Below are 22392 nucleotides of genomic sequence, written 5' to 3'. Positions count from 1 at the left end.
ATAATATCTCGCAATCTGATAACTTCAACTAATCTATTGACAGATATGCAACTAACATCCAGCTATCAAATCGAAATATCGACCATATAGCAGGGAAAGCGGATGTGGAATTGCGAGTCTGCCTCACAGCGCTACCGAGTTACCTACGATTACCCTCATCGGCGAAGATTCCAAGTCTCCATCATATTTACCTCTTCCAGTCAGTATCTTCCGGCTCTTGAGTTATGGATGTTTTTTCCCCTTCTCAAGACGGATCCATCTTTTTTTCACAGGTGTCCAATATTCCTGATACTTGGTTCTGTAGTATTCAATATCATGCACATCAAATACTTCTACACAGACCACTTGTGCAGAAAGCCAAGTCTCGGCACCAGAAAAGCAAGACATTTTCAAAAGACGACCATCTGGGAGACCTCAGCGATATAAACACTGACGTACATATGGAAACCTGTCGTCATTCGGCAACAGAAATCGCAAAGATAATGCGCATCTACAAATCCCACTATACGCTTGTGAGTTTCGTAAGTTGGGTTGATATGCTCGCTGGCGCCTCTCCTCTCTCACAAAGTTTCTATTGAAATAGAGGCTCAGAGTCAGTATAATTGAGAGAATGCTAAAATGTTAAATAGCGTCAAATTCCTATTGCTGCCGTACACTTGTCATTCTCGGCTGCAATTATCCATCATATCGATGCCCATCCCTCGAGTACAAATAAGACTCATGCGATTCGAAATCTTGCAATATGTGTTGATGCACTGCAAGATCTCTGCACAGCGTGGTGTGCCTGGGCTGAACGCGCACTTCGATCTCTGCAGTCATTAGCACAGAAGTGGTATCGGTGTGAAGATTTATCGCAGTTGCAACACCATCTAAGGGGTCACGGGGAAAATACATCTCCTGAAATTACTGATACGAATCTGAATCCGAGTAGTAGCAAGGCTCCGACAATGCGCGGTCGAAGTGTCGGTGACTGCGCTATATCGCTCGACCCGCTCGACCCGATGCAGCAAAGGTCTGCAGGACCCTTGAGCAGTAACACTGTTACTGCGGAAGATATAGCAAATTCATTGTCCTTCCTTTTTGATTTTTTCACCTTGGAACAGGACAGCAGTGGCCTTTGGTTAGACTGGCTCGCCGGAAATTGGGTTGAAACATTCACAGCGCCACCTTGAACTGTCAGGTGTGCAAGATATACTATAACAATTTGCGCAAAACGAGAGTGGTCGTGCTCCAAGCCATAACCTCTTCATTCATGTCTCTTGGAAAATGGCGGTCTTTTTAAGAGAGATGCGTACTCGAAGGTGGTTGGGTAGAAACCGGCTAAATCCCAATCAAGAAGCCACAGCTAGTCGGAACTAGAAAGAAGAAGGTTTCGTGGAGTGAGATCATGATAAGTCAAGACAAACTCAGTGCTTAGTGGAATTGGTCCGGTAGCATCTAGCAAAGGACTTTGATGGCGGCAACCTCAGTAGCCTTTATACCATCTTCCACCTCTGATGTTTCATAGTGCTCAGCTGAATTCCGAAGAAAGGTTGAATACTCGGCAGGTAGATACGCATAAAGGGGAGGATGCGACGTGATTGATCAATTCAGCATCTGAATAACATTCGAGTAGGTAGTCACGAAAGTGTTAATCCATGTCCTGAAGGGAAATATCGAAGGAGGAATGAAGACAGAAGATAGAACTTCCCAGATTATAAAATTGACCTGGTAAACAACGTTCAATTAGTAGCAATGACGTTAAACCGCAAGTCAGATTTGGCAGTAAGGGATTTCGGAACATAGTGTCTCCGATGAATAAAGTTGTCTGGAAAAAGTATCGACCAAAAATGGGATATTTTACCACTAGACCAGATCCAGTATGGCTAAACATAGGTGACCCGTGAACTGTTTTTGGGTACGCCTAAGCTGGAACCCGCGAAAATCAGACGGGTGTAACAATCTCCTTATTCTTTAAGCTCCATTCGCATTTGCATTTGCATTCAATCCATATCCCCCTCTCCACTTTATTTATCTTCATTTTTACTTTATATTCCCTCGTTATGGTACGCGCCAAACGCCAAAACACCCAACCCCTCGATGATGCCTCCGTAGCCCCCGCGACCTTCACCGACGGGTTACCACTTCCCAAATTGATCGCATTCGATCTGGACTATACCCTATGGCCCTTCTGGGTTGACACACACGTCAGCGCGCCTGTCAAGGCCCGCGACAATAACTCACGCGTTGTTGACCGGTATGTCTACACAATTAGGCCCATATCCAGTCATCTTTCTAATACCCCAACGCCTCCTTGCAGATGGGGTGAATCATTTGCCTTCTATCCAGCCGTCTCATCCATCATATACGCCTGCAAGAGCCGATCTATTCCTTTAGCACTGGCCTCGCGTACGCATGCGCCCGATCTAGCCCGCGATATGCTCAAAGCCCTTCACATCATCCCTACCTTCTCAGACAACCCCGCAGCCAACAATGCCAAATCGATCCGCGCTTTAGAATATTTCGACTTTATCCAGATTTTCCCGGGGAATAAGACGCAGCATTTCTCGCGTATCCATCAATCTAGTGGAGTTACATATGAAGATATGCTGTTCTTTGATGACGAGGCACGGAATCGCAATGTTGAGACCGAATTGGGGGTCACATTCTATCTTGTACGGGATGGTATGACCCGGGATGAGGTCGATAAGGGCGTTTTGGCGTGGAGGAAGCGAAATGGGATCAAACAGAGGACAGTAGTGGATGATGCTTGAAACTTGCTACGATCTTGCTCTGTTCAATTTTACTTTATATGTCGCTATGAAGGGATGGTTGGGCTTGGACTATAGGCGTTCAATATATAAGATGGTAACCATTAGATACCCGGGGGAATCATGCCCTGCTGGACAGTACAGATTTTTAAAAACACCTTGAATTACGACTCATAGGACACTTCTTTTGTAACTATACACTTCGTCTTTCATGGTTCGATCCCCTCAAAGAGCAAGTCGGGCTGCGACCCACGGAAAGCTGCACGGGCCCGCCCAAACTCCGCAATCGCCGACCCAAATTCACCCAGCACATCATAACTCCAAAACATCTACAACTTTCTCTAGCAACCCAACCTCACAATGGCAACCCTTAAACCCCCTCCAGCGTCGCATCGCTCATCCTCATCCTCGCATACCCCAACCGGTCCACCAAAAGCGCCCCTCAAAGTGGATCCCTCGGCCACCATCGCAGACACGGCCGTCTTCCAGGGAACCTACCCCGTAACCGTCGGCGCGGGGACGGTCATTCACCCACGCGCGCGGTTCTACGCCTTCGAAGGCCCTATTTTCGTCGGCGACGGGTGCATAATCAGTGAAAAGGCAATTATCGGAGCTGCGCCGGGTACATCAGCGTCGACGAGGCCGTCACCGTCTTCTTCAACGGGTCCATCTCCTACATCCTCGTCTACGGACGTCACGCTATCCACGCCGCAAATACAAGGACAAGGCCAGGGACAAGAAACAGCTACGCGTATTTCTTACTTTGTCACCATCGGTCCGCACTCTACGGTACTTCCTGGCGCAAACGTCCATTCCTCCGCTACAATTGAATCCCTGGTCACGATAAACCGATACGCCGACGTTGGCGCACACTCCAAGATTTGTTCCGGTTGCCAGGTCCCTGTCAACGGGTCTGTTCCAGAGTGGACGGTTGTCTTCGGCTCTGGAGTTGGACAACGGCGGAAAAGAGCGCGTATTGCGAGAGAGCCCGCACCGGCGGTTATGGTTGCGGCTCAGGTCGCGCAATTACCTGTCCCACCGCCTGCCCCGGAGGGGAAAATCATTGAGGATGCGAGGTTGATGGTCCTTCAGAAGGAGAGGGAGGTTTTGGGAAGGATGATCGTGCCTGCTGGGGCTGGGAAAAAGAAATAGAGTTGGGGTCGGCCAATATAGATGCGATGGGTTCTCCTGGCGGTTGCTTTGTGGCGTTGTTTTGTTTTGCGTATACCCCCGTCTAGTCGATGATGAATCTTGTCAGATTTGAATAAGTTGCGTCGAATTCTTTGAAAGTTCCCATAGATACCTTATCGACAATGGTGTAATAATACTAGTGTGGTGACTATTCTCTCAAGATCCATAGTGGTTCTGAAAAGATGTTCTGCTACGAAATCTAGGTCTGTTGCAATTGCAACTGGCGAAATGTTGAACCTCCAGAAACCCCACCATAGATTGAGCATCTAGATACAGAAACAAAAGGAAAGATATGCTCAGCAGCTTAAAACATGACGGCCCCGAAGGGCAAAAGCAAAGCATCCGAGGCACCCAATATGCCTCACCTCAAAAGTAAGAAATACATCAATAGAAAAATATAGAAAAGAGGAACACCTTAAGATGAACCGCCGCCGCGAGCTTGTCCACCACCTCCCCTCATGCGCTTTCCACCACTTGCGCCTTCATTGGTTGCATCAGTTCCATCCTCGCGCGACCGCTTGTTGCCTTGTGGAATGAACTGACGGGCCTGCACATTTAGCGCACCACGATTGGCCGCAGGGCTACCCGGGCCTTGATTTTGGGTCTGGGCACCGCCAGCTGTTTGGCCGCGCCCTTGGCCACCACGACCACCTCGGCCACGGGGAAGACCCGTACCGCGCTGGCTCGGCATCTGTCCTTGGACTTGTTGCGGGTCAGCCTGTTGCGGTTGAGGGTGACCGAAAGGATTCTGTTGGCCGCCACCGCGGCTACCGCGACCTCCACGAGCAACGGGGAGGCCAGACTGGAGGGCGCGCAGCATGCCGGGAGCAGTGCCTGATGGAGGTTTCGAGGGTAGTGAAGTAGGCTGCTGCGGCTGCTGTTGCTGTTGAGGACTCGGTTGTACTTGCCCGAATGGATTTGGGGTAGACGGAGCAGCCTCAACGTTCGCTTCTCCGGGCTCACTCTGTTGTGGCACAGAAGCCTCGGGCTCAGGTACGGGTATGGCAGCTTGCTGGGCAGCAGAGACTGGGCCAGGGGTGGACACCACAGGAGTTGCAGGGCTGGGCTGCGCAGGAGAGGCAACGGGCACCGGAGATGCACCCGCTGGAGGTTTCGGGGCTGGAGCTGGAGGTCGCGCTGATTTCGCAATCTCCCAAACTTCAATCACTGGCTTCTGCGGAGTTTCATCGGCAGCCTTGGACACGACTTCAATCTTAGCCATCGATTGCTTCAGGCGCGTGTCAAGCATGCTAATTCGCGCGGCAGTCTTCTTGTCCGATAGCTGAACGGCAGCCCTGACCTTTTCGGTCGTTTCCTCCTCTTGCGATTTTTTTAATGCGGCCACGGCCTCTTCATGGGCCTTTGAAGCCTTCTGGGCTTCCTCCTTGGCCTTCTCCTCGGCCTGAGCAACCTTCGTGCGGATATTATTTCGCACGATCGTACGAATCGTTTCATGCTTCTGAACCAGGTCGCGAGCTTGCTGGTCAGTAAGATCGGGTAGACCAGGAAGAGTCCTGGATGGTGTGGAAGGCGTCTGTTCAGCGCCTGCAACGGGGGTGGCGGGGACGGGAACCTCCCCGGAGGAGAGCTTTTCGAGTTCTTGGCGGTGGCTTGCCTTGATCTCAGCCAGTTTGCTGTTAAATGAGTCCTTGAGCTTGTCGGCACGCTCCTTGACTCGTGCGTCCATCTCCGCATCTTTGGCAGCGATAACAGCGTCCTTCTCGGCAAGAGCGGCTTCCAGGCGCTCAATCTTGGCTTCCAGCTCCTTGATCTTCTGCTCGTCGCCAGATGATACCACGGTGGTGGTAGCCGTGGGGAACTGGGACGCGGGCGTCGCGTTCACAGGAGCAGCCTCATCGGCGGCAGAGGCAGCTGATGTGGTCGTCGATGCAGAAGACGTTTCAGGGACCTTGGCCTTGACCGCTTCAAGCTCAGCCTTCGTGCGGTCTAGCTCGACTTGCAACACATCCTTCTCTTGTTTGTGGGTGTTTATCTTCATGGACAGGTCCCTGGATCGGGCCTTGAACTGTTCCGTGAGCTTTTGACGAAGATCGGTGATGCGAGTTTCCCCGGCTTGCTCCGCGGCCTGGATCTTTTCTGCGGCCTCAGCTTGAAGAGTGTCGTGCGCAGAGATGGCCTCATCGCGCGCAGTGATAGCCGCATCGCGCTCTTTCTCCAAAGTCGCCAGTTTCTCATTCAACGCCTCCATTTCCTGTGGATCAACGCGATCATATTTTTGCAGAATGTTCTGCACGCGCTTCTGGTAATGATCCCGGTCAGCTTGCAACAGCTGCAACTCGCCATCTTTGGCCTCGACAATGCCCTCCAGCTCACGGATCTTAGTCTCCAGAGGCTGGATTTGCTGCGTCAACTCGTCGACACGAGCGGCCTTTTCAGCAAGGGCCGCTTCGCTGTCCTTGACCTGGTTCCGGAGAGTTACACTGCTCTCACGGAACACATTCAACTCGTTGAGCGTTTCCATGAGTTTATTATGACTCAGGGCATTGTGCTCATTGTCTGCTGCAGCACGACGTTGCTGCTCAAGTTTGAGGCGAGTTTCGTCCAGCTGGGATTGAGTGTAGTCGAATTGCTGGCGCAGCCGTTTGGCTTCTTGAGTCGAAAGGTGGTGTTGAACCTCCACAATCTCTTTCTCACGTCGAAGGTATTTGATAACCTCTTGAAGTCCCTCCAGGTCGGGAGCGGCCTGATCACCTTCTTGTTCATCGCTTTCGGGCACACCTGCTCGGTCGCGCTGGAGGGCAGCAATCTGACCAGTGATATTCTCCAGCTGGGTGTGGAGAACGGAGTTTTGATGGTTGATCTCCTCCCGGCGCTTCTGGACTTCGGCGAGTTCGCCTTCGTACCGGGCTCTCTGTTCCGCCCAGCTCTCTTCCTTCTGCACCAGATCCTTTTTGTACGTCTCGGCCTGTGTACGAAGCTCAGCCATGTCGAGCTTCAACTGGTTGGCTTCAGCCCTAACGGCTTGGACGTTCTTCGCAGCCTCAGCGTGCTTGATCAGCTCAGCCTCGTAGTTCTTCTGGAGGTTCTGCGAGATTTCAGCTTGTGCCTTCAGATCGTCCTGATGGCACTTTGCCGCCGCGACATGTCGGTCGTTCTCGTCCTTGATACGAGTAACTTCCGACTCCAAATAAGCCTTCTGGTCTTCGAGGTGACGGGTTGCTTCGCCCTGTTCATCACGAAGCTTCGAGATTTCAGTAGTGGTAGTAGAAAGCTCGGTAGAAATCTCTTCAACCCGGCTCTCGAGGTCCTGGATCTTCTTGTCCTTCTCTTCGATCAGGCGGTCAGTCTCTTCGCGGTATTGGGCGTTGGTATCAGCCTCAGCCTCCATCCGCTCCTCAGTCGACTGGCTGATCGCCCGGTATTCTTCCACCTGCTCTTTGGCGTGAGCAAGCTCGCCCTTCGCGAGATCAAGATCACGCTTGAGCTCTGAAACTTCCATGAGCAGCTCCTGTTCACGAGTCAACCCGTTGCCGTCTACGGCTGCTTCGGCGATGGTGGAACGATCGGTAGGCACAGCTGGAACGCTTGGCCGCGATTGAACAACCTGCAGGCGCTCCTCTGCACTCTTCAACTCAACGGTGAGCTCGTCGACACGTGATTGAAGGTGATCCCGAGTGGTCTTTGTTGCGACTAATTCCTCGCGGACTGTGCCCAAACTGGTTACCAAGTCATTAATCCGCTTTTGATTCTGTTCCTGTTCATAGTCTCGACGTAATGCGGCTTGCTTGGCACTCTCAGTCTCGTCATTCAGCTTCCGCTTTGTCGACTGGAGCTCAGACTCCAGTGTTTCCACCGCAGATTGAAGCCGGCGGCGGCTGTCGGACTCTGTATGATCCCGCTCGTTGAGAATTGTTTGCAGGTTGGCATTTAACGAGTCAAGGCGACCACGCTCGTTGCGTAGACTCTCAATATCATCAACCAGACGCTTCTCGATATTCTTCCACAAGTCCTTCTCGGCCTTGAGGTTAGAATTCTCCCGCTGGAGACTCTCAACGAGACCCTTCGCCTCAACGAGATCCTCTGCAGCTTGCTGTGTGCGGAGTTCATGCTTGCTAGAGCTCTCGAGCAGAGTGGAATAACGAGTCTGAAGCCCGCCATTCTCGTTCTTGAGCATATCGAAATTGCTTTGGAGGAGTTCTGCACGTTGCGTCGCGGCAGCGAGCTGGCTATTCGATCGGCTGATCTCGCTCATCAACTCACTGTTCTTTCTCGAGAGCTCGTTGACTTGTTGGCGGAGAGAGGAGTGGTCTGCAAGCGTCTCCTCGCGGAACGTATCATAATGGGCTTGCAGCTTGCGGAGAAGGTCGCCATAATCGGCGTTTTCCTTCATTTGGCTGTCGAATGCACCGGGTGGTGCAGAACCCGGAGGAACAGATTGGGAGAAAGCTGCCTCTCCCCCGACAGTCTGGCGCCGGTGAGTCAGTAAGCTGCGGAATGTATCCCGCTCCTTAACGTAGCTCTTTGATTGCGCAACCAGGTTGGCAATCTCATCACGGTAAGTCTGGACACGAATCCTCAGTTCCTTCAATTCCTCAACTTCCTGTTGGCGAATGGCATCCTTGGCGCGAGCCTCCTCGCCTTCCATCTTGTCGCCGAGCTCACGCAACATACGCCGGAGTGTGAGGTTTTGCTCTTGGATTTCGTGGAGGTCCTTGAACGTGACAAGGTTGCGACTAATGAAAAGACCAGTTGGGCTAAGATCTGCTGCGGAGTCTTCGATTTCCTTCCGCGCGATCTTCTCAAGCACCTCGCGATCATACTCTTCGCCGTGTTTGGCAATGGCCACTTCCATGACCAGGACTTTGACTTCGGAACTAAGGTCCCGAAGTTGTTGGCGCAGAATATCGCCTTCACGGGTGAGGCCCTCAACCTTGCCTTGCCATTTTCTTGATTCCTTGATGGCATCATCGCGCTCCTTGGCAGAGCTTTCCAAGAGACCAGACAAATCCATGACCGCGTCCTCGAGGCGTTTATGATCACTGCGCAGATCATCAATCTCTGGTTTGGTGGATTCCAGCTCTTGGAGCATTTCATCGAGCGTAGACCTCAGTTCCTGGTTCGTCTTTTGCTCTGCAGAGAGCTGAGTCCGCATTTTATCGTACTCCGTGTACATCTGCGTAAAGGTCAAGTTACCTTTGGTACGCGACATACGTGGCGAGAAAGTACCGCCAGGAGTGCCCGGTCGAAGGGGTGTTGTAGGTCCTGCGCCATTCAAAGAACGAGCAGGGCTCGCGGATCGGTTCCCCGGACCCTGCGATTCGAGCTGGGCGACTGTCGCCTCGAGCTCAGAGACACGGGTCTCTGCAGCCTCCTTATCGGCATGCTCGGTCTCCATTTCGACGCGAAGGCGAGAAATCTCCTCCGCGGCTTCGTTCTTCGCATTCTCGAGGGCAAGCTGGCACTCCTGTGCACGTTGCTTGGCAGAGTGAGCAGCGGACTCTTGTAGCTTAGCCAGACGGCTCGCAGTCTCCAGCTCCACTCGGAAGGTCTCCTCGGTCTGGATGGCGCTCTCCTTAAGCTGGCTGACAGTAGCCAAAGACTGTTCATAACGTTCCTCAGTCTCGTCCAGTCGGGCCTTCAGAGCGTTCTCGCTACGTCGTAGAGTGTCGATGGTGATGGCAGCCTCCTCGTTGTTGCGTTGAAGCTCCGCAATCCTTGCACTCTTTTCCTTGCGGAACTTTGTGTACTCCGCGCCCTTGGTCTTCAGCTCGGTCTCGAACCACTCATTGTTCTTTTTAGTCAGTTCCACCTCTTGTTGCAGATTCTGCTCACGGAATCGAGCACTTGCAGCGGCGGAGTTGGCAGCCTGCAGGTTCTGTTCTACCGTAGAAAGCTCACGACGTAGCTCAATTGTCTTTTTGTGCTGCGCTGAGAGCTCCTCGCCGAGTTTATCGTGAGCCGCAGTCTTGGATTCGAGCAATGCCAGACTTTCGCGTTTTTCGGATTCCAGGGTCGAGATACGAGACTTGAAAGCGTTGGCTTCGGCCTCGTTCGAGATGGTAGACGCTTTGAGGTTGGAGATTTCGGACTCCAGGGCCGAGCGGATAGTTTCTATCGATTGTCAGATGAACGCCAATTTCAAACCAAAGCCATGGCCTATAAGTACCGGATTCATGAAGCTTTTTTCTCAATTCCTCGATGTCGGCATGGCCCTTCTCGACCGATGTCTTCAGCAGCTTGACTTTCGACTCGGTGCTGCGCACGGCATTTTCAAGCTCAACCTCCAAGCGAAGCTTGTCAGATCTGAGCTCATCAAATTCGTGTGCCTTCTTTGTGATCGATTGCAGGAGCTGGTTGACTAATTCCGCGGTTGGGGCTTGGGTCAAGGTGGAGAGGGTAGCTTCTGGGATGGCATATTGCGAGGACAGATACGGTAGTGCGACTGCCGTGTCCGCCATGATGAAAGGAATCTCACCAGTGGTGAGGTCGTGTTGCCGCTACGTTGGGGTGAAAGGAAAAAGTCGCGGCGCAAAGCTGGAGCTGTATCGGAAGCTCTCAAGGTCCCAACGCGCGGGTGTGCACTGCTCGGAGTCAAGTACACACAGCGCAATCGGGGGAACCTTAGGACATGGCGATACAAAAAAAGAATGGAAAGTCGTAGAGGTTGAAAGGACGACAAGTGGGTGGGGGGATGGGGAAGGGAAATTCGAGATATGAAGTGAGGCCAAGAAGTCAAAGGGCGAGGGTTCGTTGCGGCGCGCTTTGGGTTGCTTCCGTCAAAGGCGGTTAGCACCACAATTATCACGTGACTATTCTTTCAGCCCCGTAGCCTAGAGTCTCGACGACTTTGGTTTCTTTAGATCGCTTTGATTATTCGGACAGGGCCATCTTCCCTCCTCCACCTCTCTCTGTTATTGTTCAACGGACTGCCTGGCATTCCTTTGAACCGCCGCCTCTCATATGGTCTGATTCGCCAAACCCTTTGAGCTTTTTTTAGCTCAACCGCTCATCCTCAGCACATCCTGGTTCTCCCAAACCTGGCTCCCCTTCACGCATCTAACTCTCGCCCTCGAATCCTACTCAATTTCCAAACATCGTTGCAGCCATGTCGTACCTTCAACAGCAGCTCAAGAGCTTCAATGCCAGCGTTGTGGAGTCGGCGAACCGCCTGCCCCAGCAGCGACGAGTTGCGGCCAACAATCTCTCGGCTTCCGGCAGCAGCTCGCAGGTACCTTCATCTGCACCGACTCCTTCCTCAACTGCCGACTTCAAAAAGAAGCGACACGATGCGGATATTGTCTATTCGCAGCCGGCGAACACGGGCACGGGCAAGGATATCATGACCCAGGTCCTCTTTGCGATCGAGCATATGAAGACCAAGGGCGTACCTCTGAAATTCGGTGACATTGTATCCTATCTGTCGCTTCAGCATCGAGCGCATGATCCGGCCTACGTCCAGGCCCTCCGCAGCATCCTCCAGAGACACGAGAAAGTGGACTACGATCCGGCTGGTGCCGGTGGCGAAGGGACGTTCAGCTTCCGACCTCCACACAACGTACGAAACGCCGAGCAACTACTACAAAAGCTACAGTCACAGAAGACGGCCGCCGGTATGAGTGTCCGTGAGCTCCGTGAGGGCTGGTTGAATGTCGAAGAAGCAATCAACCAACTGGAGAAGGAAGGCAAACTGCTGGTGACTCGGAACAAGAAGGATGATCACGCCAAAATGGTCTGGGCGAATGACCCTTCGCTGATCGAGCGTTTTGATCCTGAATTCAAGCAGATCTGGGAGAAGATCAAGATCCCAGATCCCCAGGCAGTCAAAGAGGCCCTGGATAAAGCGGGCATCATTCCCACAAACAAGAACAAGGTCATCAAGCCTCGGATCAAGGTGGAGCAGAAGAAGACCAAAAAGCCCCGTCGCAGTGGCAAGACGACCAACACCCACATGCAGGGTATCCTGCGGGACTACTCTCACCTCAAGCGGTGATTCGCTTCTACCTTCTTAGCAAAGGTTCGCTCTGTCGGGGCCAGGAGACCCTTTCAGTTACTCTGCATTGCATCGGTGTTGCGGGCGACTATTATTTCCGGGCGGTGGCTTTATCTTAGGTTGCCTTCATTTTACGTCTTTTCTGCGCAAATTCCGCGGTATGGATGGATCCTTCGCCAAAATTGTTATTATGCCAAATGTATTAGATACCCAGATAAAACTATCAAGGCAAATATTTTCAAAGGGAGTATAAGGACAAACCTGTAGGTTCTTGGAATCACACCCCAGCCCTGAAGTGGTGGGGACTTATCGACCACCCATGTAGTTAATGGCAGCAGAAGGAAGTTTTCCAACAATCTCTATCACTACTCGAGAATGGTAGTAGTGTCCTCGTAGTTAGCATCTGGGTTTGCCCGAAAATGGGGATTACCAGCCCTGACGGGTAGGTACAATGAAATATGCAGAGGGTCTGCTCAAGGTTCCAGGTAGGCGGGAGATATATATCGTGAGCAGGGGGGACTCGGTTACCCACCTAGCTAATTGCTTGTACTGTGGGTAGTTAAATTCCAGTTCTTGAGCGACCCCAGGTACCACAATATGCATTGAAAATACTCGAGCCGTAAGCCCTCTCTATTCTACGATTGCCATAGGTAGGATTCGTAAATAGCAATGTAGTAGGTTGTCGCGACGCTAGACGGCCACATCGTTCCGCCGCCGCCAAGACCCTGATGCAAGGGGGAGACATAAGCATCGACTCACCCTTCCATATTCGAAGTCATTGTCGATCCTCTACGGGTTCTACCGGACTATCTAATTATAATGGGAGAACACACATCCTCGTGTCAGATCTTCAAGCTAGTTGATTGAGCTACATAAAGCACTATCTCTAATTCCCCCTTCCGCCACATTACGATTTGGCAGTCCCGGGCTTTCCCTTGTGAGCGCTGCTGACTGCTTGATCATTGCCCGCTCATCGATTAATGGAACTTGGAGAATGAACTCAGCAGAACCAGCCTTGAACTCAACTGCTTCAAGTCTTTGGCTAAGTCCTTCAAAGGCACGGTTGCGCCCAGCTCCTTGGCGAACCATGTTCGGAATTCCATCTCAATCAGTGAATCAACTCCGTTTTCGCGGACACTGAGAGAGTCATCGAAAGAATCCTCGCTCACATTGAGCAAGCTGGCCATCTTGTTCCTTAGAGCCTTGTGAATGATTTGTGAAGCGTCATTCTGCGTTGTGGCTGCTTGAAGTTGATCACGAATGAGAGGTGCGGATTTTCCGGCTTCTGCACCAACGGCGCCTGAGATGCCCTGGGGCGCCGGAGGCAGCTGGGAAAACATCGGATACTGGAGATGACTCGGTTGGTCTTCGTTTCCGAGACTGTAGGACCTCGGGGTTCGGAGACCGCAGACCAGCTGCGCGTTATCAGGACTCAAGGCAGTGTGATGACGTGGGTCAATCATGTACTCGATCACAGCCAGGACCTCATCTTCGGTTTGTTGGTTGGCCATCTTGAACGTGTGCTTCCCAGCATACTCAGCGTTCTCGGCAACAAATCCAATTCCTACCACAGCGCCCAGGTTGACACTGGCACCGTGCATACCCTTGGAAACACGGTGACGTGCAAGTGCATCCTGGAAGTTGTTGCCAGCGTTGTAGTTGGCCTGGCTCCGGTTGCCGACAATACCGGTGATAGAGCTCAACATCAGGAAGAAGTCAACATCTGGCAGCAGCGTGTGAAGGTTCCAAGATCCAGAGACCTTTGGAGCAAGAGCGGTTTCCCAATCCTGGTGGGCCATGGAATCGAAGGCTCCATCTCTCAGCACGAAGCAGCATTGTATGCACCCCTTGACTGGGGGCAAATCTTGTTTGATGGATGCGAAAATTTCGCGGAGGCGAGCGTCATCCGAGATATCGCACTGGAAGACGTGGCTACTGCAACCGAGAGCTTCTAGCTTGGCGATGGTGTTTTGCCCTGCTTCATGCACGGTTGCTGAACGCGAGAGGAAGATGAGGTGCTTAGCACCCATTCTGGCCAGTTTGAGGGCAATACTGCGACCGATTCCGCCCAGACCACCTGCCAGGATGAACGATGCATCGGGATCCAGTGAAAGGGGAGGTAGGCGGTCTGGCAGGACAGACACAGGTCGCGAACCTGGAACGAGTGTCATCTTGCCGATACTCTTACCAGTCTGCAAGAGACGCATCCCTTCCTTCAACTGGCCATATTCGGAGACATGTGTTGGCCGAGCCTCATGGATCTTCTCTCCCAGCCACAACTCCATTACCTCTTGCAGAATCTCTTGACAGCTCTCCGGGCGCTCTTCAGCCAAAGCGTTGAGATCCACACCCGAGAAGGTGACATTGTTTAAGAAAGGAGTCATATCGAGCTTGGAACCATTTTGGAAATCAAGCTTTCCGATCTCGACAAATCGGCCGAATGGCGCAATGCAGGCCCAAGACTGTCGCAGCGCTTCGCCACTGAGTGAGTTGAGGACAACATCCACGCCTGCAGGGGTGATCTGTTTGATTCCTCGCGAGAAAGTCAAGTCACGACTCGAAAAGATGTGGTCTGCGGGGATGTTGAAGTTGTCCATGATGAATTGCTTCTTTTCGATGCTCGAGAGGGTCACAAAGATCTCCGCTCCCTTGACCTGGGCGTATTGAATGGCGGCTTGTCCAACACCACCAGCGGCAGCGTGAATCAAAATCTTCTCACCAGCTCTGAGACGGGCGATGTGACCCAAGGAATAAATCACTGTGCTGTAGATGATTGGAATTCCCGCGGCAATTTCGAAGTTGAGGGTGTCGGGGATCTTGATTGCCAGCCCGGCATGGGTGCGAACCCGCGTGCGCAAGGTGCCCATCCTGCCTGGGGAAGGATCACCTAGACACATGACTCGATCGCCGGCTTTGAGGCTACTCACGGACGAGCCAACTGCGACAACAATACCAGCGGCCTCATGTCCAAAGCCAGGCTGATCGATCTCTCCCATTGCCACCAACAGGTCCTTGAAGTTCAGTCCGACTGCACGAATATCGATCTCGATTTCATCGGGGGTAAGTGGCTGCGCGGCGAGCTCTTCATCGGTGACCCATACAAGACTGTCTAGTCCAGGCTGAGGATTGACCAAACGCACGGGTCGTTCAATCGCATCCCACTGCTGGAGAATTGCCTGTGGCCGCTCAAACTGGCTTTGAATGACTGTGCTTGCACCTTTGTCCTTGACGATGTGGTTGGTCTCAATCACTCGTCTTCGGACACGATACTCGGCGTTGGAGCCGCCAGGGTCGACACCGTGTCTCAAGTATTGATGCTCGAAGACTCGGAATATCGCCTCAACATTACCTTCGGCAGTGGCAGTGGCCTCTCCATCCAGAGCAAGCGTTACCAGATTGAGGTTGTTGCGATCCAGTTCCCACCGAACGGTGCGAATCAAACCCGTCGCCATCTGGAATTCAGGGTGTGTCAATGGATCGCCTGTGACCCACAGCAGTGAATCACTTCCAGTGATCAGGTTCTGAATTGATTGGTATGTGCTGCTATCCAAGCTGTTGAGGATGGGCTCTTCGGCTTCGAGCAAGGAGATGCAGGTTCTGCCCGCTAGGTCCTCAGGACGAAGCATGTCAAGCTGACAGATTGAAAGTTTCACGCCAGCATCGATCAATTTTCCAGTGAGCATGCGAGAGATCTCTGAATGGGACTGCAGAATGACGAGAACCTCCAAAGAACGCACGACATCCTCTTGTTGTGTGTGCTTTGCAGTAGACACCATCAAGGTGAAGTCTGCGAACTCAGCAAAGGTAGAACTCGAAGCATCGAAGTCGATTCCAGAGAATCCAGTCTTTCGGAGGGCTTTGTCCCAGTCATACTTGTGCGCAAATGTATCGAGTTTCGGGCACACTTCGATTGCCTGGCTGAAGCTAGGCACAAAACCGAATGAAACATTGGCATGTAGCGTCTCCGGCCGCATCTCCTCGAGGATGCACAACCGGCCCCCGGGCTTTGCCAGAGAGTTAAGTCGGGAAAATGTCTCATTCAGGTTGGGCATCCCCCGAATAGAATCGTTGATGATGATGAAATCGAAGGATTTTAAATCGAAGCCCTGTTCGAGAGGATCGACTCTCAAGTTGAGGGCTTTATATTTCACGATGTCTCCCCAAGCAGCAAGGCGCTTCTTTAGTGCCTCAATTCTGTTGGTTGACTGAGAACCAATGACATATTGCTCAACAAAGTCTGCATCACTATTCTCACATAAAATTTGGAGAACGTGCTCAGAAAGAGCTCCTGTGCGCCCCTGCACATCCAAGATGCGGACGCTGCGGTGGCTCCGGCGGAGGAGAGTGAGGAATTGTGTAAGCGTGGGTAGAATGTTTCCTCGTGATAAGCTGCTCTTATCCCAAGCCCAGATGAGCTCATCCGTGTCAGAAAGGAGCTTTTCAATTGTGGTCTCTTTTCGCAAGATAGATAAGACTTTTGACGCCATTTTGATCAGCAATGCACCTTCAGGATCCCTCGCCTCAACCTCGCGGTAGAGTTGCTTTTTCAGTGTGGCATTCGATGAATACTTCAGCCAGGTCTCTAAGGACACATATGGGACAGCATCAATTGTGAGATCGGCAGCGATATTTCGCAGGAGCTTGAGATAAGGTATGTGCTGATCTCCCAGACTAGCTGCCTTGTCCCCGCGAATGGCCCGAAGACCATCGTTCGCTAAGAGAGTCGAAGCTAGCTGCAACTTGCTCAGCCATTCCAACTGGCTAGCATAGCTCGCAGGCGAGTGTTTGGGCTGCGGCAAGAGTTGTTGCAAATCGTTGTTGGTGATGAGGTTCAAAGCTGGATGCCACTCAATCGAATAACACGTTCTCCTGTCATTGGAAGGAGTATCACTGCTTTCAGCCTTGAATGGAGCCAATCGAGCTCCAGTTAGGGAGAATAACTTCGCGCCCGGATTTGAAGGATTCCAGGCTTGGATGGTACTCTCAAAGCTACCATGGAGACTGGGAGAAGCCTCACTTGTGCAGCGCAAGGTCGTACCGGGTTCAGACGACAGTTCTGTTGTCGACAACCACATTTCTCGAACGGAGCTTGGGATGCAGCCGCGTCGCAACATCTTCTTTTCATTCAAATCGTAAATCGCGGCAAACACCGCCTGGAAAGCGTTGTCGAGGGTGGTTGGATGGATGAGGTGTTCATGCGCGTACTGCTTTGGCATCATTTGCTTGACATCAGGAACAACAATATCGCCGGTCATCAAGCCCTGGTCACCATCACCGATGGTGACATTAGACAGGCGTCGGAAGATATCTCCGTGGTTGATACCGATGTCCTTGAGATGTTTGTAGATGGGAGCCAAATCAACCGGCGCATCACAGCTGCTCTCTCTGGCCTGCACGAATGCCAACCATTCAGCCTTTGCGATCTCTTCTTGACGAGAACCATCAATAGGATTCAGCGATTTCTTGAAATTTGGTGCGATTTCACCAGTACAATGCTCAATCCACTCCTCGGTCTCCTGGTTGTACGAGGCAACTTCGAACCTCCTCCATGTGGTTGAGAGGGAGGTCTTAGCTTCTGTCACAGGATAGAAGGAAAGGCATACTTCCACTCCTTGTGTATCATCCGGAACCACCAGCATTGCTTTGAACAGTATGTCCCTCAAATGCACTCCAATTACATCGGAATCATCCGTAATTTGTTGCAGCGCTTCCACTGCCATCACGACATAACCCGCTCCTGGGAAGACGTAATTGTCGCCGATCTGAAAGAAGATTAGCATCTTAGCTGACTTTTGCTCCATAATGGAGGGTGAAAATACTGACCACATGCTCTTTAAGCCACGGGTTCTCGGAAACGCGCAGGAAATGGCGCCAGCGTGGGCTGTTGGGGTTCCAATCGGCCACTGGAGCCCCGAACAAGTCATGCCTAGGGAACTGACGAAGGCGTGTATTCTTGATCAGACGGCTCTCGTAGAGGGCTTGCTCTTCATGGTTGAACGGGTAGGGAGGTAAATCAACAATCATCTTGGGCGCAACTGAAGGGTTGGTAGCTCTGTTCACCTTATCCAGATCGACAGATGCACCGCGGACAACTAGACTTCCAATCGTCTCAAGCAAACTATTGAATCCTCCATCCTTTCGGTTTAGGGTTGCCAAATATGGTATCTCGACATTTGAGCCTACGATTTCCTTGGCTGCGCTTTGCATTGCTGGATGAGGTCCGACTTCGAGGATTACGTCCACCCAGGTGTCCTGCGTCAAAGAGCCGTCTGTTGGAGTAGGGTCGAAACACATTGACGACAGGGCATTGGTGAATTTGACAGGGCACACCATACTGTCCCGCCAGTGTGATGCCTTTCCAGGTGCACATGAAGCATCCAACAAACGACCCGTAAGAGTAGAGAACATATGGACGGTGTGGTCAAAGTTCAAACGATGCTTCGACGGTAGCTCTCCCAACAGGTCATCATATTCGGCTGAGAAGTACTCCATGTGAGCAGAGTGAGCGGCATGTTCCACTTTGAGCTTCCGGGTGAAGACTCCTTGCTCGTCAAGCATCTCCTTCAGAGCATCCACCATATCAAGGTCACCAGAAACAGTGTGATTGCGAGGGCTGTTGTGGCAAGCGATCGACAGCGCACCACCGGGGAATCTTGAGTGTACCTCCTTGAGGAGATGGAGTAAAGGCTCTTCTTCAAGGCCCACTGCAATCATTCCTCCAGTGAAAGGTGGCTTTGACTCTCCCGGTCGGAGAACATGGCCTCGGAAGTAGGCCACTTTCCATGCTGCTTCTCGCGAAATCTTACCAGCACAGTAGGCTGCTGCAATTTCTCCCGACGAGTGTCCCGTCACACGGTGAGGAATGACACCCCAGCTGAGCAACAAGTCAAGCAGTGCAATTTGAACTGCACAAGACAAAGGGTGGGCAAACGCAGACTTGGATATCTTGGAGTCCCTCGCCTCACGATTCAGCTCTTCTAGTAGTGACCAATCACTGCCTAGAGATTTGAAGTACGCCCCGGCCGCTTCCAATGATTGTCTGAAAACTGGGTAGATAAGCAGCTGTTGGCCCATCCGTGGATATTGAGCTCCTTGACCGGTGAAAACAAAACCGATTCGCAAGGACGACCGGGACTTGATCGCGTTTGAGGGCAACTGGGGAAGCTTGACTTGGAGCTCGTCTACAGAGCTGCACAAGGCATAACTCTTCCAAGGAAGTCGAGATCTTTTTTCGGACAGGCTAAATGCTAGATCGTTCAGCGCTTGCTCGGTGGAAGACTTGAAGTCCGAAAGTCGCGATGAAACGTAGTTGTTGGTGTGTATAACAACTTTCTCCAATCTCTCCTGATCAAAGGCCGAGAAGACGAATATCATTGGGGCTTCAGTGGCTTCAAGAGACAGTCCATTAACGCCGTGCACTCCTTTAGCCCCGTGAACACGATGAGAGAGTTTGACTCCGTTGGTGCTGTGGACTCCGTTGGTGCTGTGGACTCCGTTGGTGCTGTGGACTCCGTTGGTGCTGTGGACTCCGTTGGTGCTGTGGACTCTGTTGGTGCTGTGGACTCCGTTGGTGCTGTGGACTCCGTTGGTGGTTTTGACACCGTTTGAGCTGGTAGTGCCATGCGAACCGTTGACGCCATTCGCATGATTCACACCATTCGTGCCTTTAACGCCGTTAATTCCAGCACCTTTGGTCTGGGGTTCAGAAGGTTCAGAGCTGGAAACCTTGATTTCATTCTCATAGCGCTTGAAAACATGGGCGAGCAGGGTCTCGATGTCCTCTTCCGAAGGGACCGATTCGCTAGTTCGATGCCGAGCAATTAACCGATTCTGCCTCAGATAATGGTACGCATCATCCAAAATACAATGAGCATTTGTGCCGCTGATTCCGTATGCACTGATAGAAGATCTGCGGATGCCTGACGTCGGCCACGGAATGCAGCTCGTTGGGAATCGAAGATTCCAGGCGTTATCCAGTTTTGGATTGATCTCTTCCAGTGTCGCATTTGGGGGAATGATGCCAGATTCCAGGATAAGAACTGACTTGATGATACTAGCAATGCCAGCACCCCCTTCAAGATGTCCAAGGTTGGGCTTGACAGCACCAACGTAGAATGGTGAGTCTCGATGCCGAGTTTCAAATGCAGCCGCAATGGCAGTGCATTCGATCAAGTCTCCAGCTTGTGTTCCAGTTCCATGGCTTTCAGAATATACTGTGTCTTTAAGATTTAGACCCGCAGCCATGTAGGTTTTGCGAATCAGTGACTCCTGTGCAGTTGCACTTGGATATGTCATCCCAGGAGTGCGGCCATCATGTCCGAGGCCAGTGCCACGAACGAGTGCTCGGATTGTGTCACCATCACGAATCGCAGCAGATAACGGTTTGAGAATGATCGTCCCGACACCTTCTCCAAGGCCGTAACCTTCGGCTCGAGAATCGAATGCCATTGACTTGCCCTCTGGCCCTAAAAGCCCGGAATGGGACATCTTCATCAAATGAGCAGGGTATCCTATGACGCTCACACCACTCACAATGGCCTTTGCTCATAATATAACTTGTCAACCAAGATTCATTATCTCTGTCAATTCTGGAAATCACTTACCATTTCACTTTCTTTCGCAAGAAGACTCTGCCTGGCGAGGTGAAGAGCCACAAGACTGCTCGAGCAAGCAGTATCGACTGTCAAACTAGCTCCTTGCAAGTTGTAGAACCAGCTGACTCTGCCTGAAATCATTGAGCTTTCAGCTCCAGTTGGTTTATGTTTGAAAGAAAGTTCTAAGTCGCTATTGAGACGATCTGCATGATGGTAGTTGAAACCATTGACGAAGACAGACGTATTCGAAGAGATGACATCTTCCATTGGAAGACCGGCTATGTAGAAGATTAGCATTCCTGTTGTGAATATGAAATGTTCCAATCTCACCATTCTCCAGTGCGTGGTACACATTTTCCATCAAAATTCGTTGTTGGGGATCAAGACTTTGCACTTCAGTCTTGCTCATTTTAAAGAAAGCAGCATCAAATCCATTTGGGCTCTCTGCAAGAAAGCATGCACCTTTGGCATAGAACTTGGAAGATATCAGCCACGATCATGATTGCGTTGCTACATCACGTACTGTTCCCCCATGATCGGGGTCTGGGTGGTAGAATGCTTTTGAGCTGAGTCTATCCTCTGGTATGGGCCGAGTTGCTTGACGTGCTCTCAGGAGAAAGTGCCAAAAGGCCTCCGCATCAGTGGCCTCATCAGCGGCACGCATGGCCAGGCCAATGATGGCTATTGGTTCTTTCTCTTCGGCCCCATGACAGGCAACGCGCTCTGAATGGCCGTCTGTCTCTCCGTTGAGGTATGGAGTCATTTTTTCGATGAAGAAAGGAGGTCTCTGAGAAGTGTGAAATTGCGTGCTGTCTTATTCTCGATTTTAGGAGTCAAATATTGTCCTGATATACAAATGGCAGTCCTTGGCCCAGAGACAATGCTAGTTATAAGTGAGATCCACACACAGCAACGTGCGGGCTACCGCCCCGCCATATTCCCGTGTAGCCTGCTGAGTATTCGAAACATGTGGCAATCCAACCTCTGGACTAGGCTTGCTTTTGGTACCTTCCTAGATGCCATCTGCACGGCAAGCATATCCATAAAATGTTGAATTGAACAAATTCGGTACTCGAGATCGACCGCAGGCCACCGAAGACTAGTGGGGAACCCAGGTCATGTCTATACACACCGCCATGTAAACCCATACCGCGAATGAAATTTTTTATTTTGGAAATTCTCAGGGATTCCTGGGGAGATGATAGAAGATACAATGAATTGTGCGATGTTGCAGATTGATATTGAAATTAAAGTTTCAGAACAATGGTGTCTACGGGGTACTGTACTGTAATGCATCCGATGTTAGGTACTGTAACGTGAGTACATGGCCCCCCACAGCTGTGTAACTTGGCGGAATATTTGTATTGTTTTAACAAATACATCCTTTGCCTCCTTGAGCTCTAATGCCCCATGCTCTTGCAGCTTGCATAATACAGCTGGATATTCAAACTTAATAACAGCTAGTCTTGTATTTTGCCTTTTCCATACATTGGATTATCTAGGCTCAGGGATCTTCTCCAGGGCGTGCATCCGCGATGCATCTCTTCATTTGGGCCTGCAGAATTCTCCGATTATCCACAGTCCTAAGCCACTCATGTTCCATCCATTGTTGCGTTTCTGCGTTGGCTGGCTGAAGGAGTGACAGGTGAAAATATTTGTTTTCTTGAAATGAAACCATGCGGATCGAAAAGTTTGCCATGATGTGCTGTTCGCGCTCATTATCTCATGATAATCCCGCATACAAAATAGTTACTGCGCGATTGGCTGGACGGAGTGTTGTGGAGTGCTTGATCATAAGTAGGCAGTATCCTAGGTATCTTAGTAATATCTTAAAATGCATAGTTACAATAACTATGTTGATGCCTGGGAGACGCTATGTACATGTTCGCCATACGGTCACAAGTCG

The 22392-nt window shown here is 51.3% G+C and overlaps 5 protein-coding genes across 5 annotated transcripts; 3 read left to right on the top strand and 2 right to left on the bottom strand.

The window, feature by feature from the left end:
- Window positions 1–2042: 2042 nt before the first annotated feature.
- N7496_002257 (Mg-dependent acid phosphatase) lies at window positions 2043–2753 on the top strand (the record flags this gene model as incomplete). Its single annotated transcript, XM_056695188.1, has 2 exons — window positions 2043–2236; window positions 2300–2753. The coding sequence occupies 2 exons, from the start codon at window positions 2043–2045 to the stop codon at window positions 2751–2753; spliced, it is 648 nt and encodes a 215-aa protein (XP_056557400.1).
- A 357-nt stretch (window positions 2754–3110) lies between these two features.
- Window positions 3111–3902, top strand: N7496_002256 (transferase hexapeptide domain protein; the record flags this gene model as incomplete). The annotated part of the gene is made up of 1 exon (XM_056695187.1): window positions 3111–3902. One exon carries the CDS (start codon window positions 3111–3113, stop codon window positions 3900–3902), a length of 792 nt encoding a protein of 263 aa, XP_056557399.1.
- A 454-nt stretch (window positions 3903–4356) lies between these two features.
- On the bottom strand, window positions 4357–10360 carry N7496_002255 (putative filament-forming protein (Tpr/p270); the record flags this gene model as incomplete). Its single annotated transcript, XM_056695186.1, has 2 exons — window positions 4357–10013; window positions 10069–10360. 2 exons carry the CDS (start codon window positions 10358–10360, stop codon window positions 4357–4359), a joined length of 5949 nt encoding a protein of 1982 aa, XP_056557398.1.
- A 647-nt stretch (window positions 10361–11007) lies between these two features.
- N7496_002254 (transcription factor TFIIE subunit TFA2) lies at window positions 11008–11892 on the top strand (the record flags this gene model as incomplete). Its single annotated transcript, XM_056695185.1, has 1 exon — window positions 11008–11892. The coding sequence occupies one exon, from the start codon at window positions 11008–11010 to the stop codon at window positions 11890–11892; it is 885 nt and encodes a 294-aa protein (XP_056557397.1).
- Window positions 11893–12869: 977 nt separating this feature from the next.
- Window positions 12870–21249, bottom strand: N7496_002253 (polyketide synthase; the record flags this gene model as incomplete). The annotated part of the gene is made up of 5 exons (XM_056695184.1): window positions 12870–17654; window positions 17716–20430; window positions 20496–20764; window positions 20817–20961; window positions 21010–21249. 5 exons carry the CDS (start codon window positions 21247–21249, stop codon window positions 12870–12872), a joined length of 8154 nt encoding a protein of 2717 aa, XP_056557396.1.
- Between the last annotated feature and the right edge of the window lie 1143 nt (window positions 21250–22392).

The sequence above is a fragment of the Penicillium cataractarum genome, assembly GCF_028827025.1.
Source record: "Penicillium cataractarum strain IBT 29864 chromosome Unknown utg000002l, whole genome shotgun sequence".
Taxonomy (NCBI): Eukaryota; Fungi; Ascomycota; class Eurotiomycetes; order Eurotiales; family Aspergillaceae; genus Penicillium; species Penicillium cataractarum.
The sequence above is the reverse complement of the archived record's forward strand: the minus strand, read 5'-3'. Positions and strand labels throughout refer to the sequence as shown.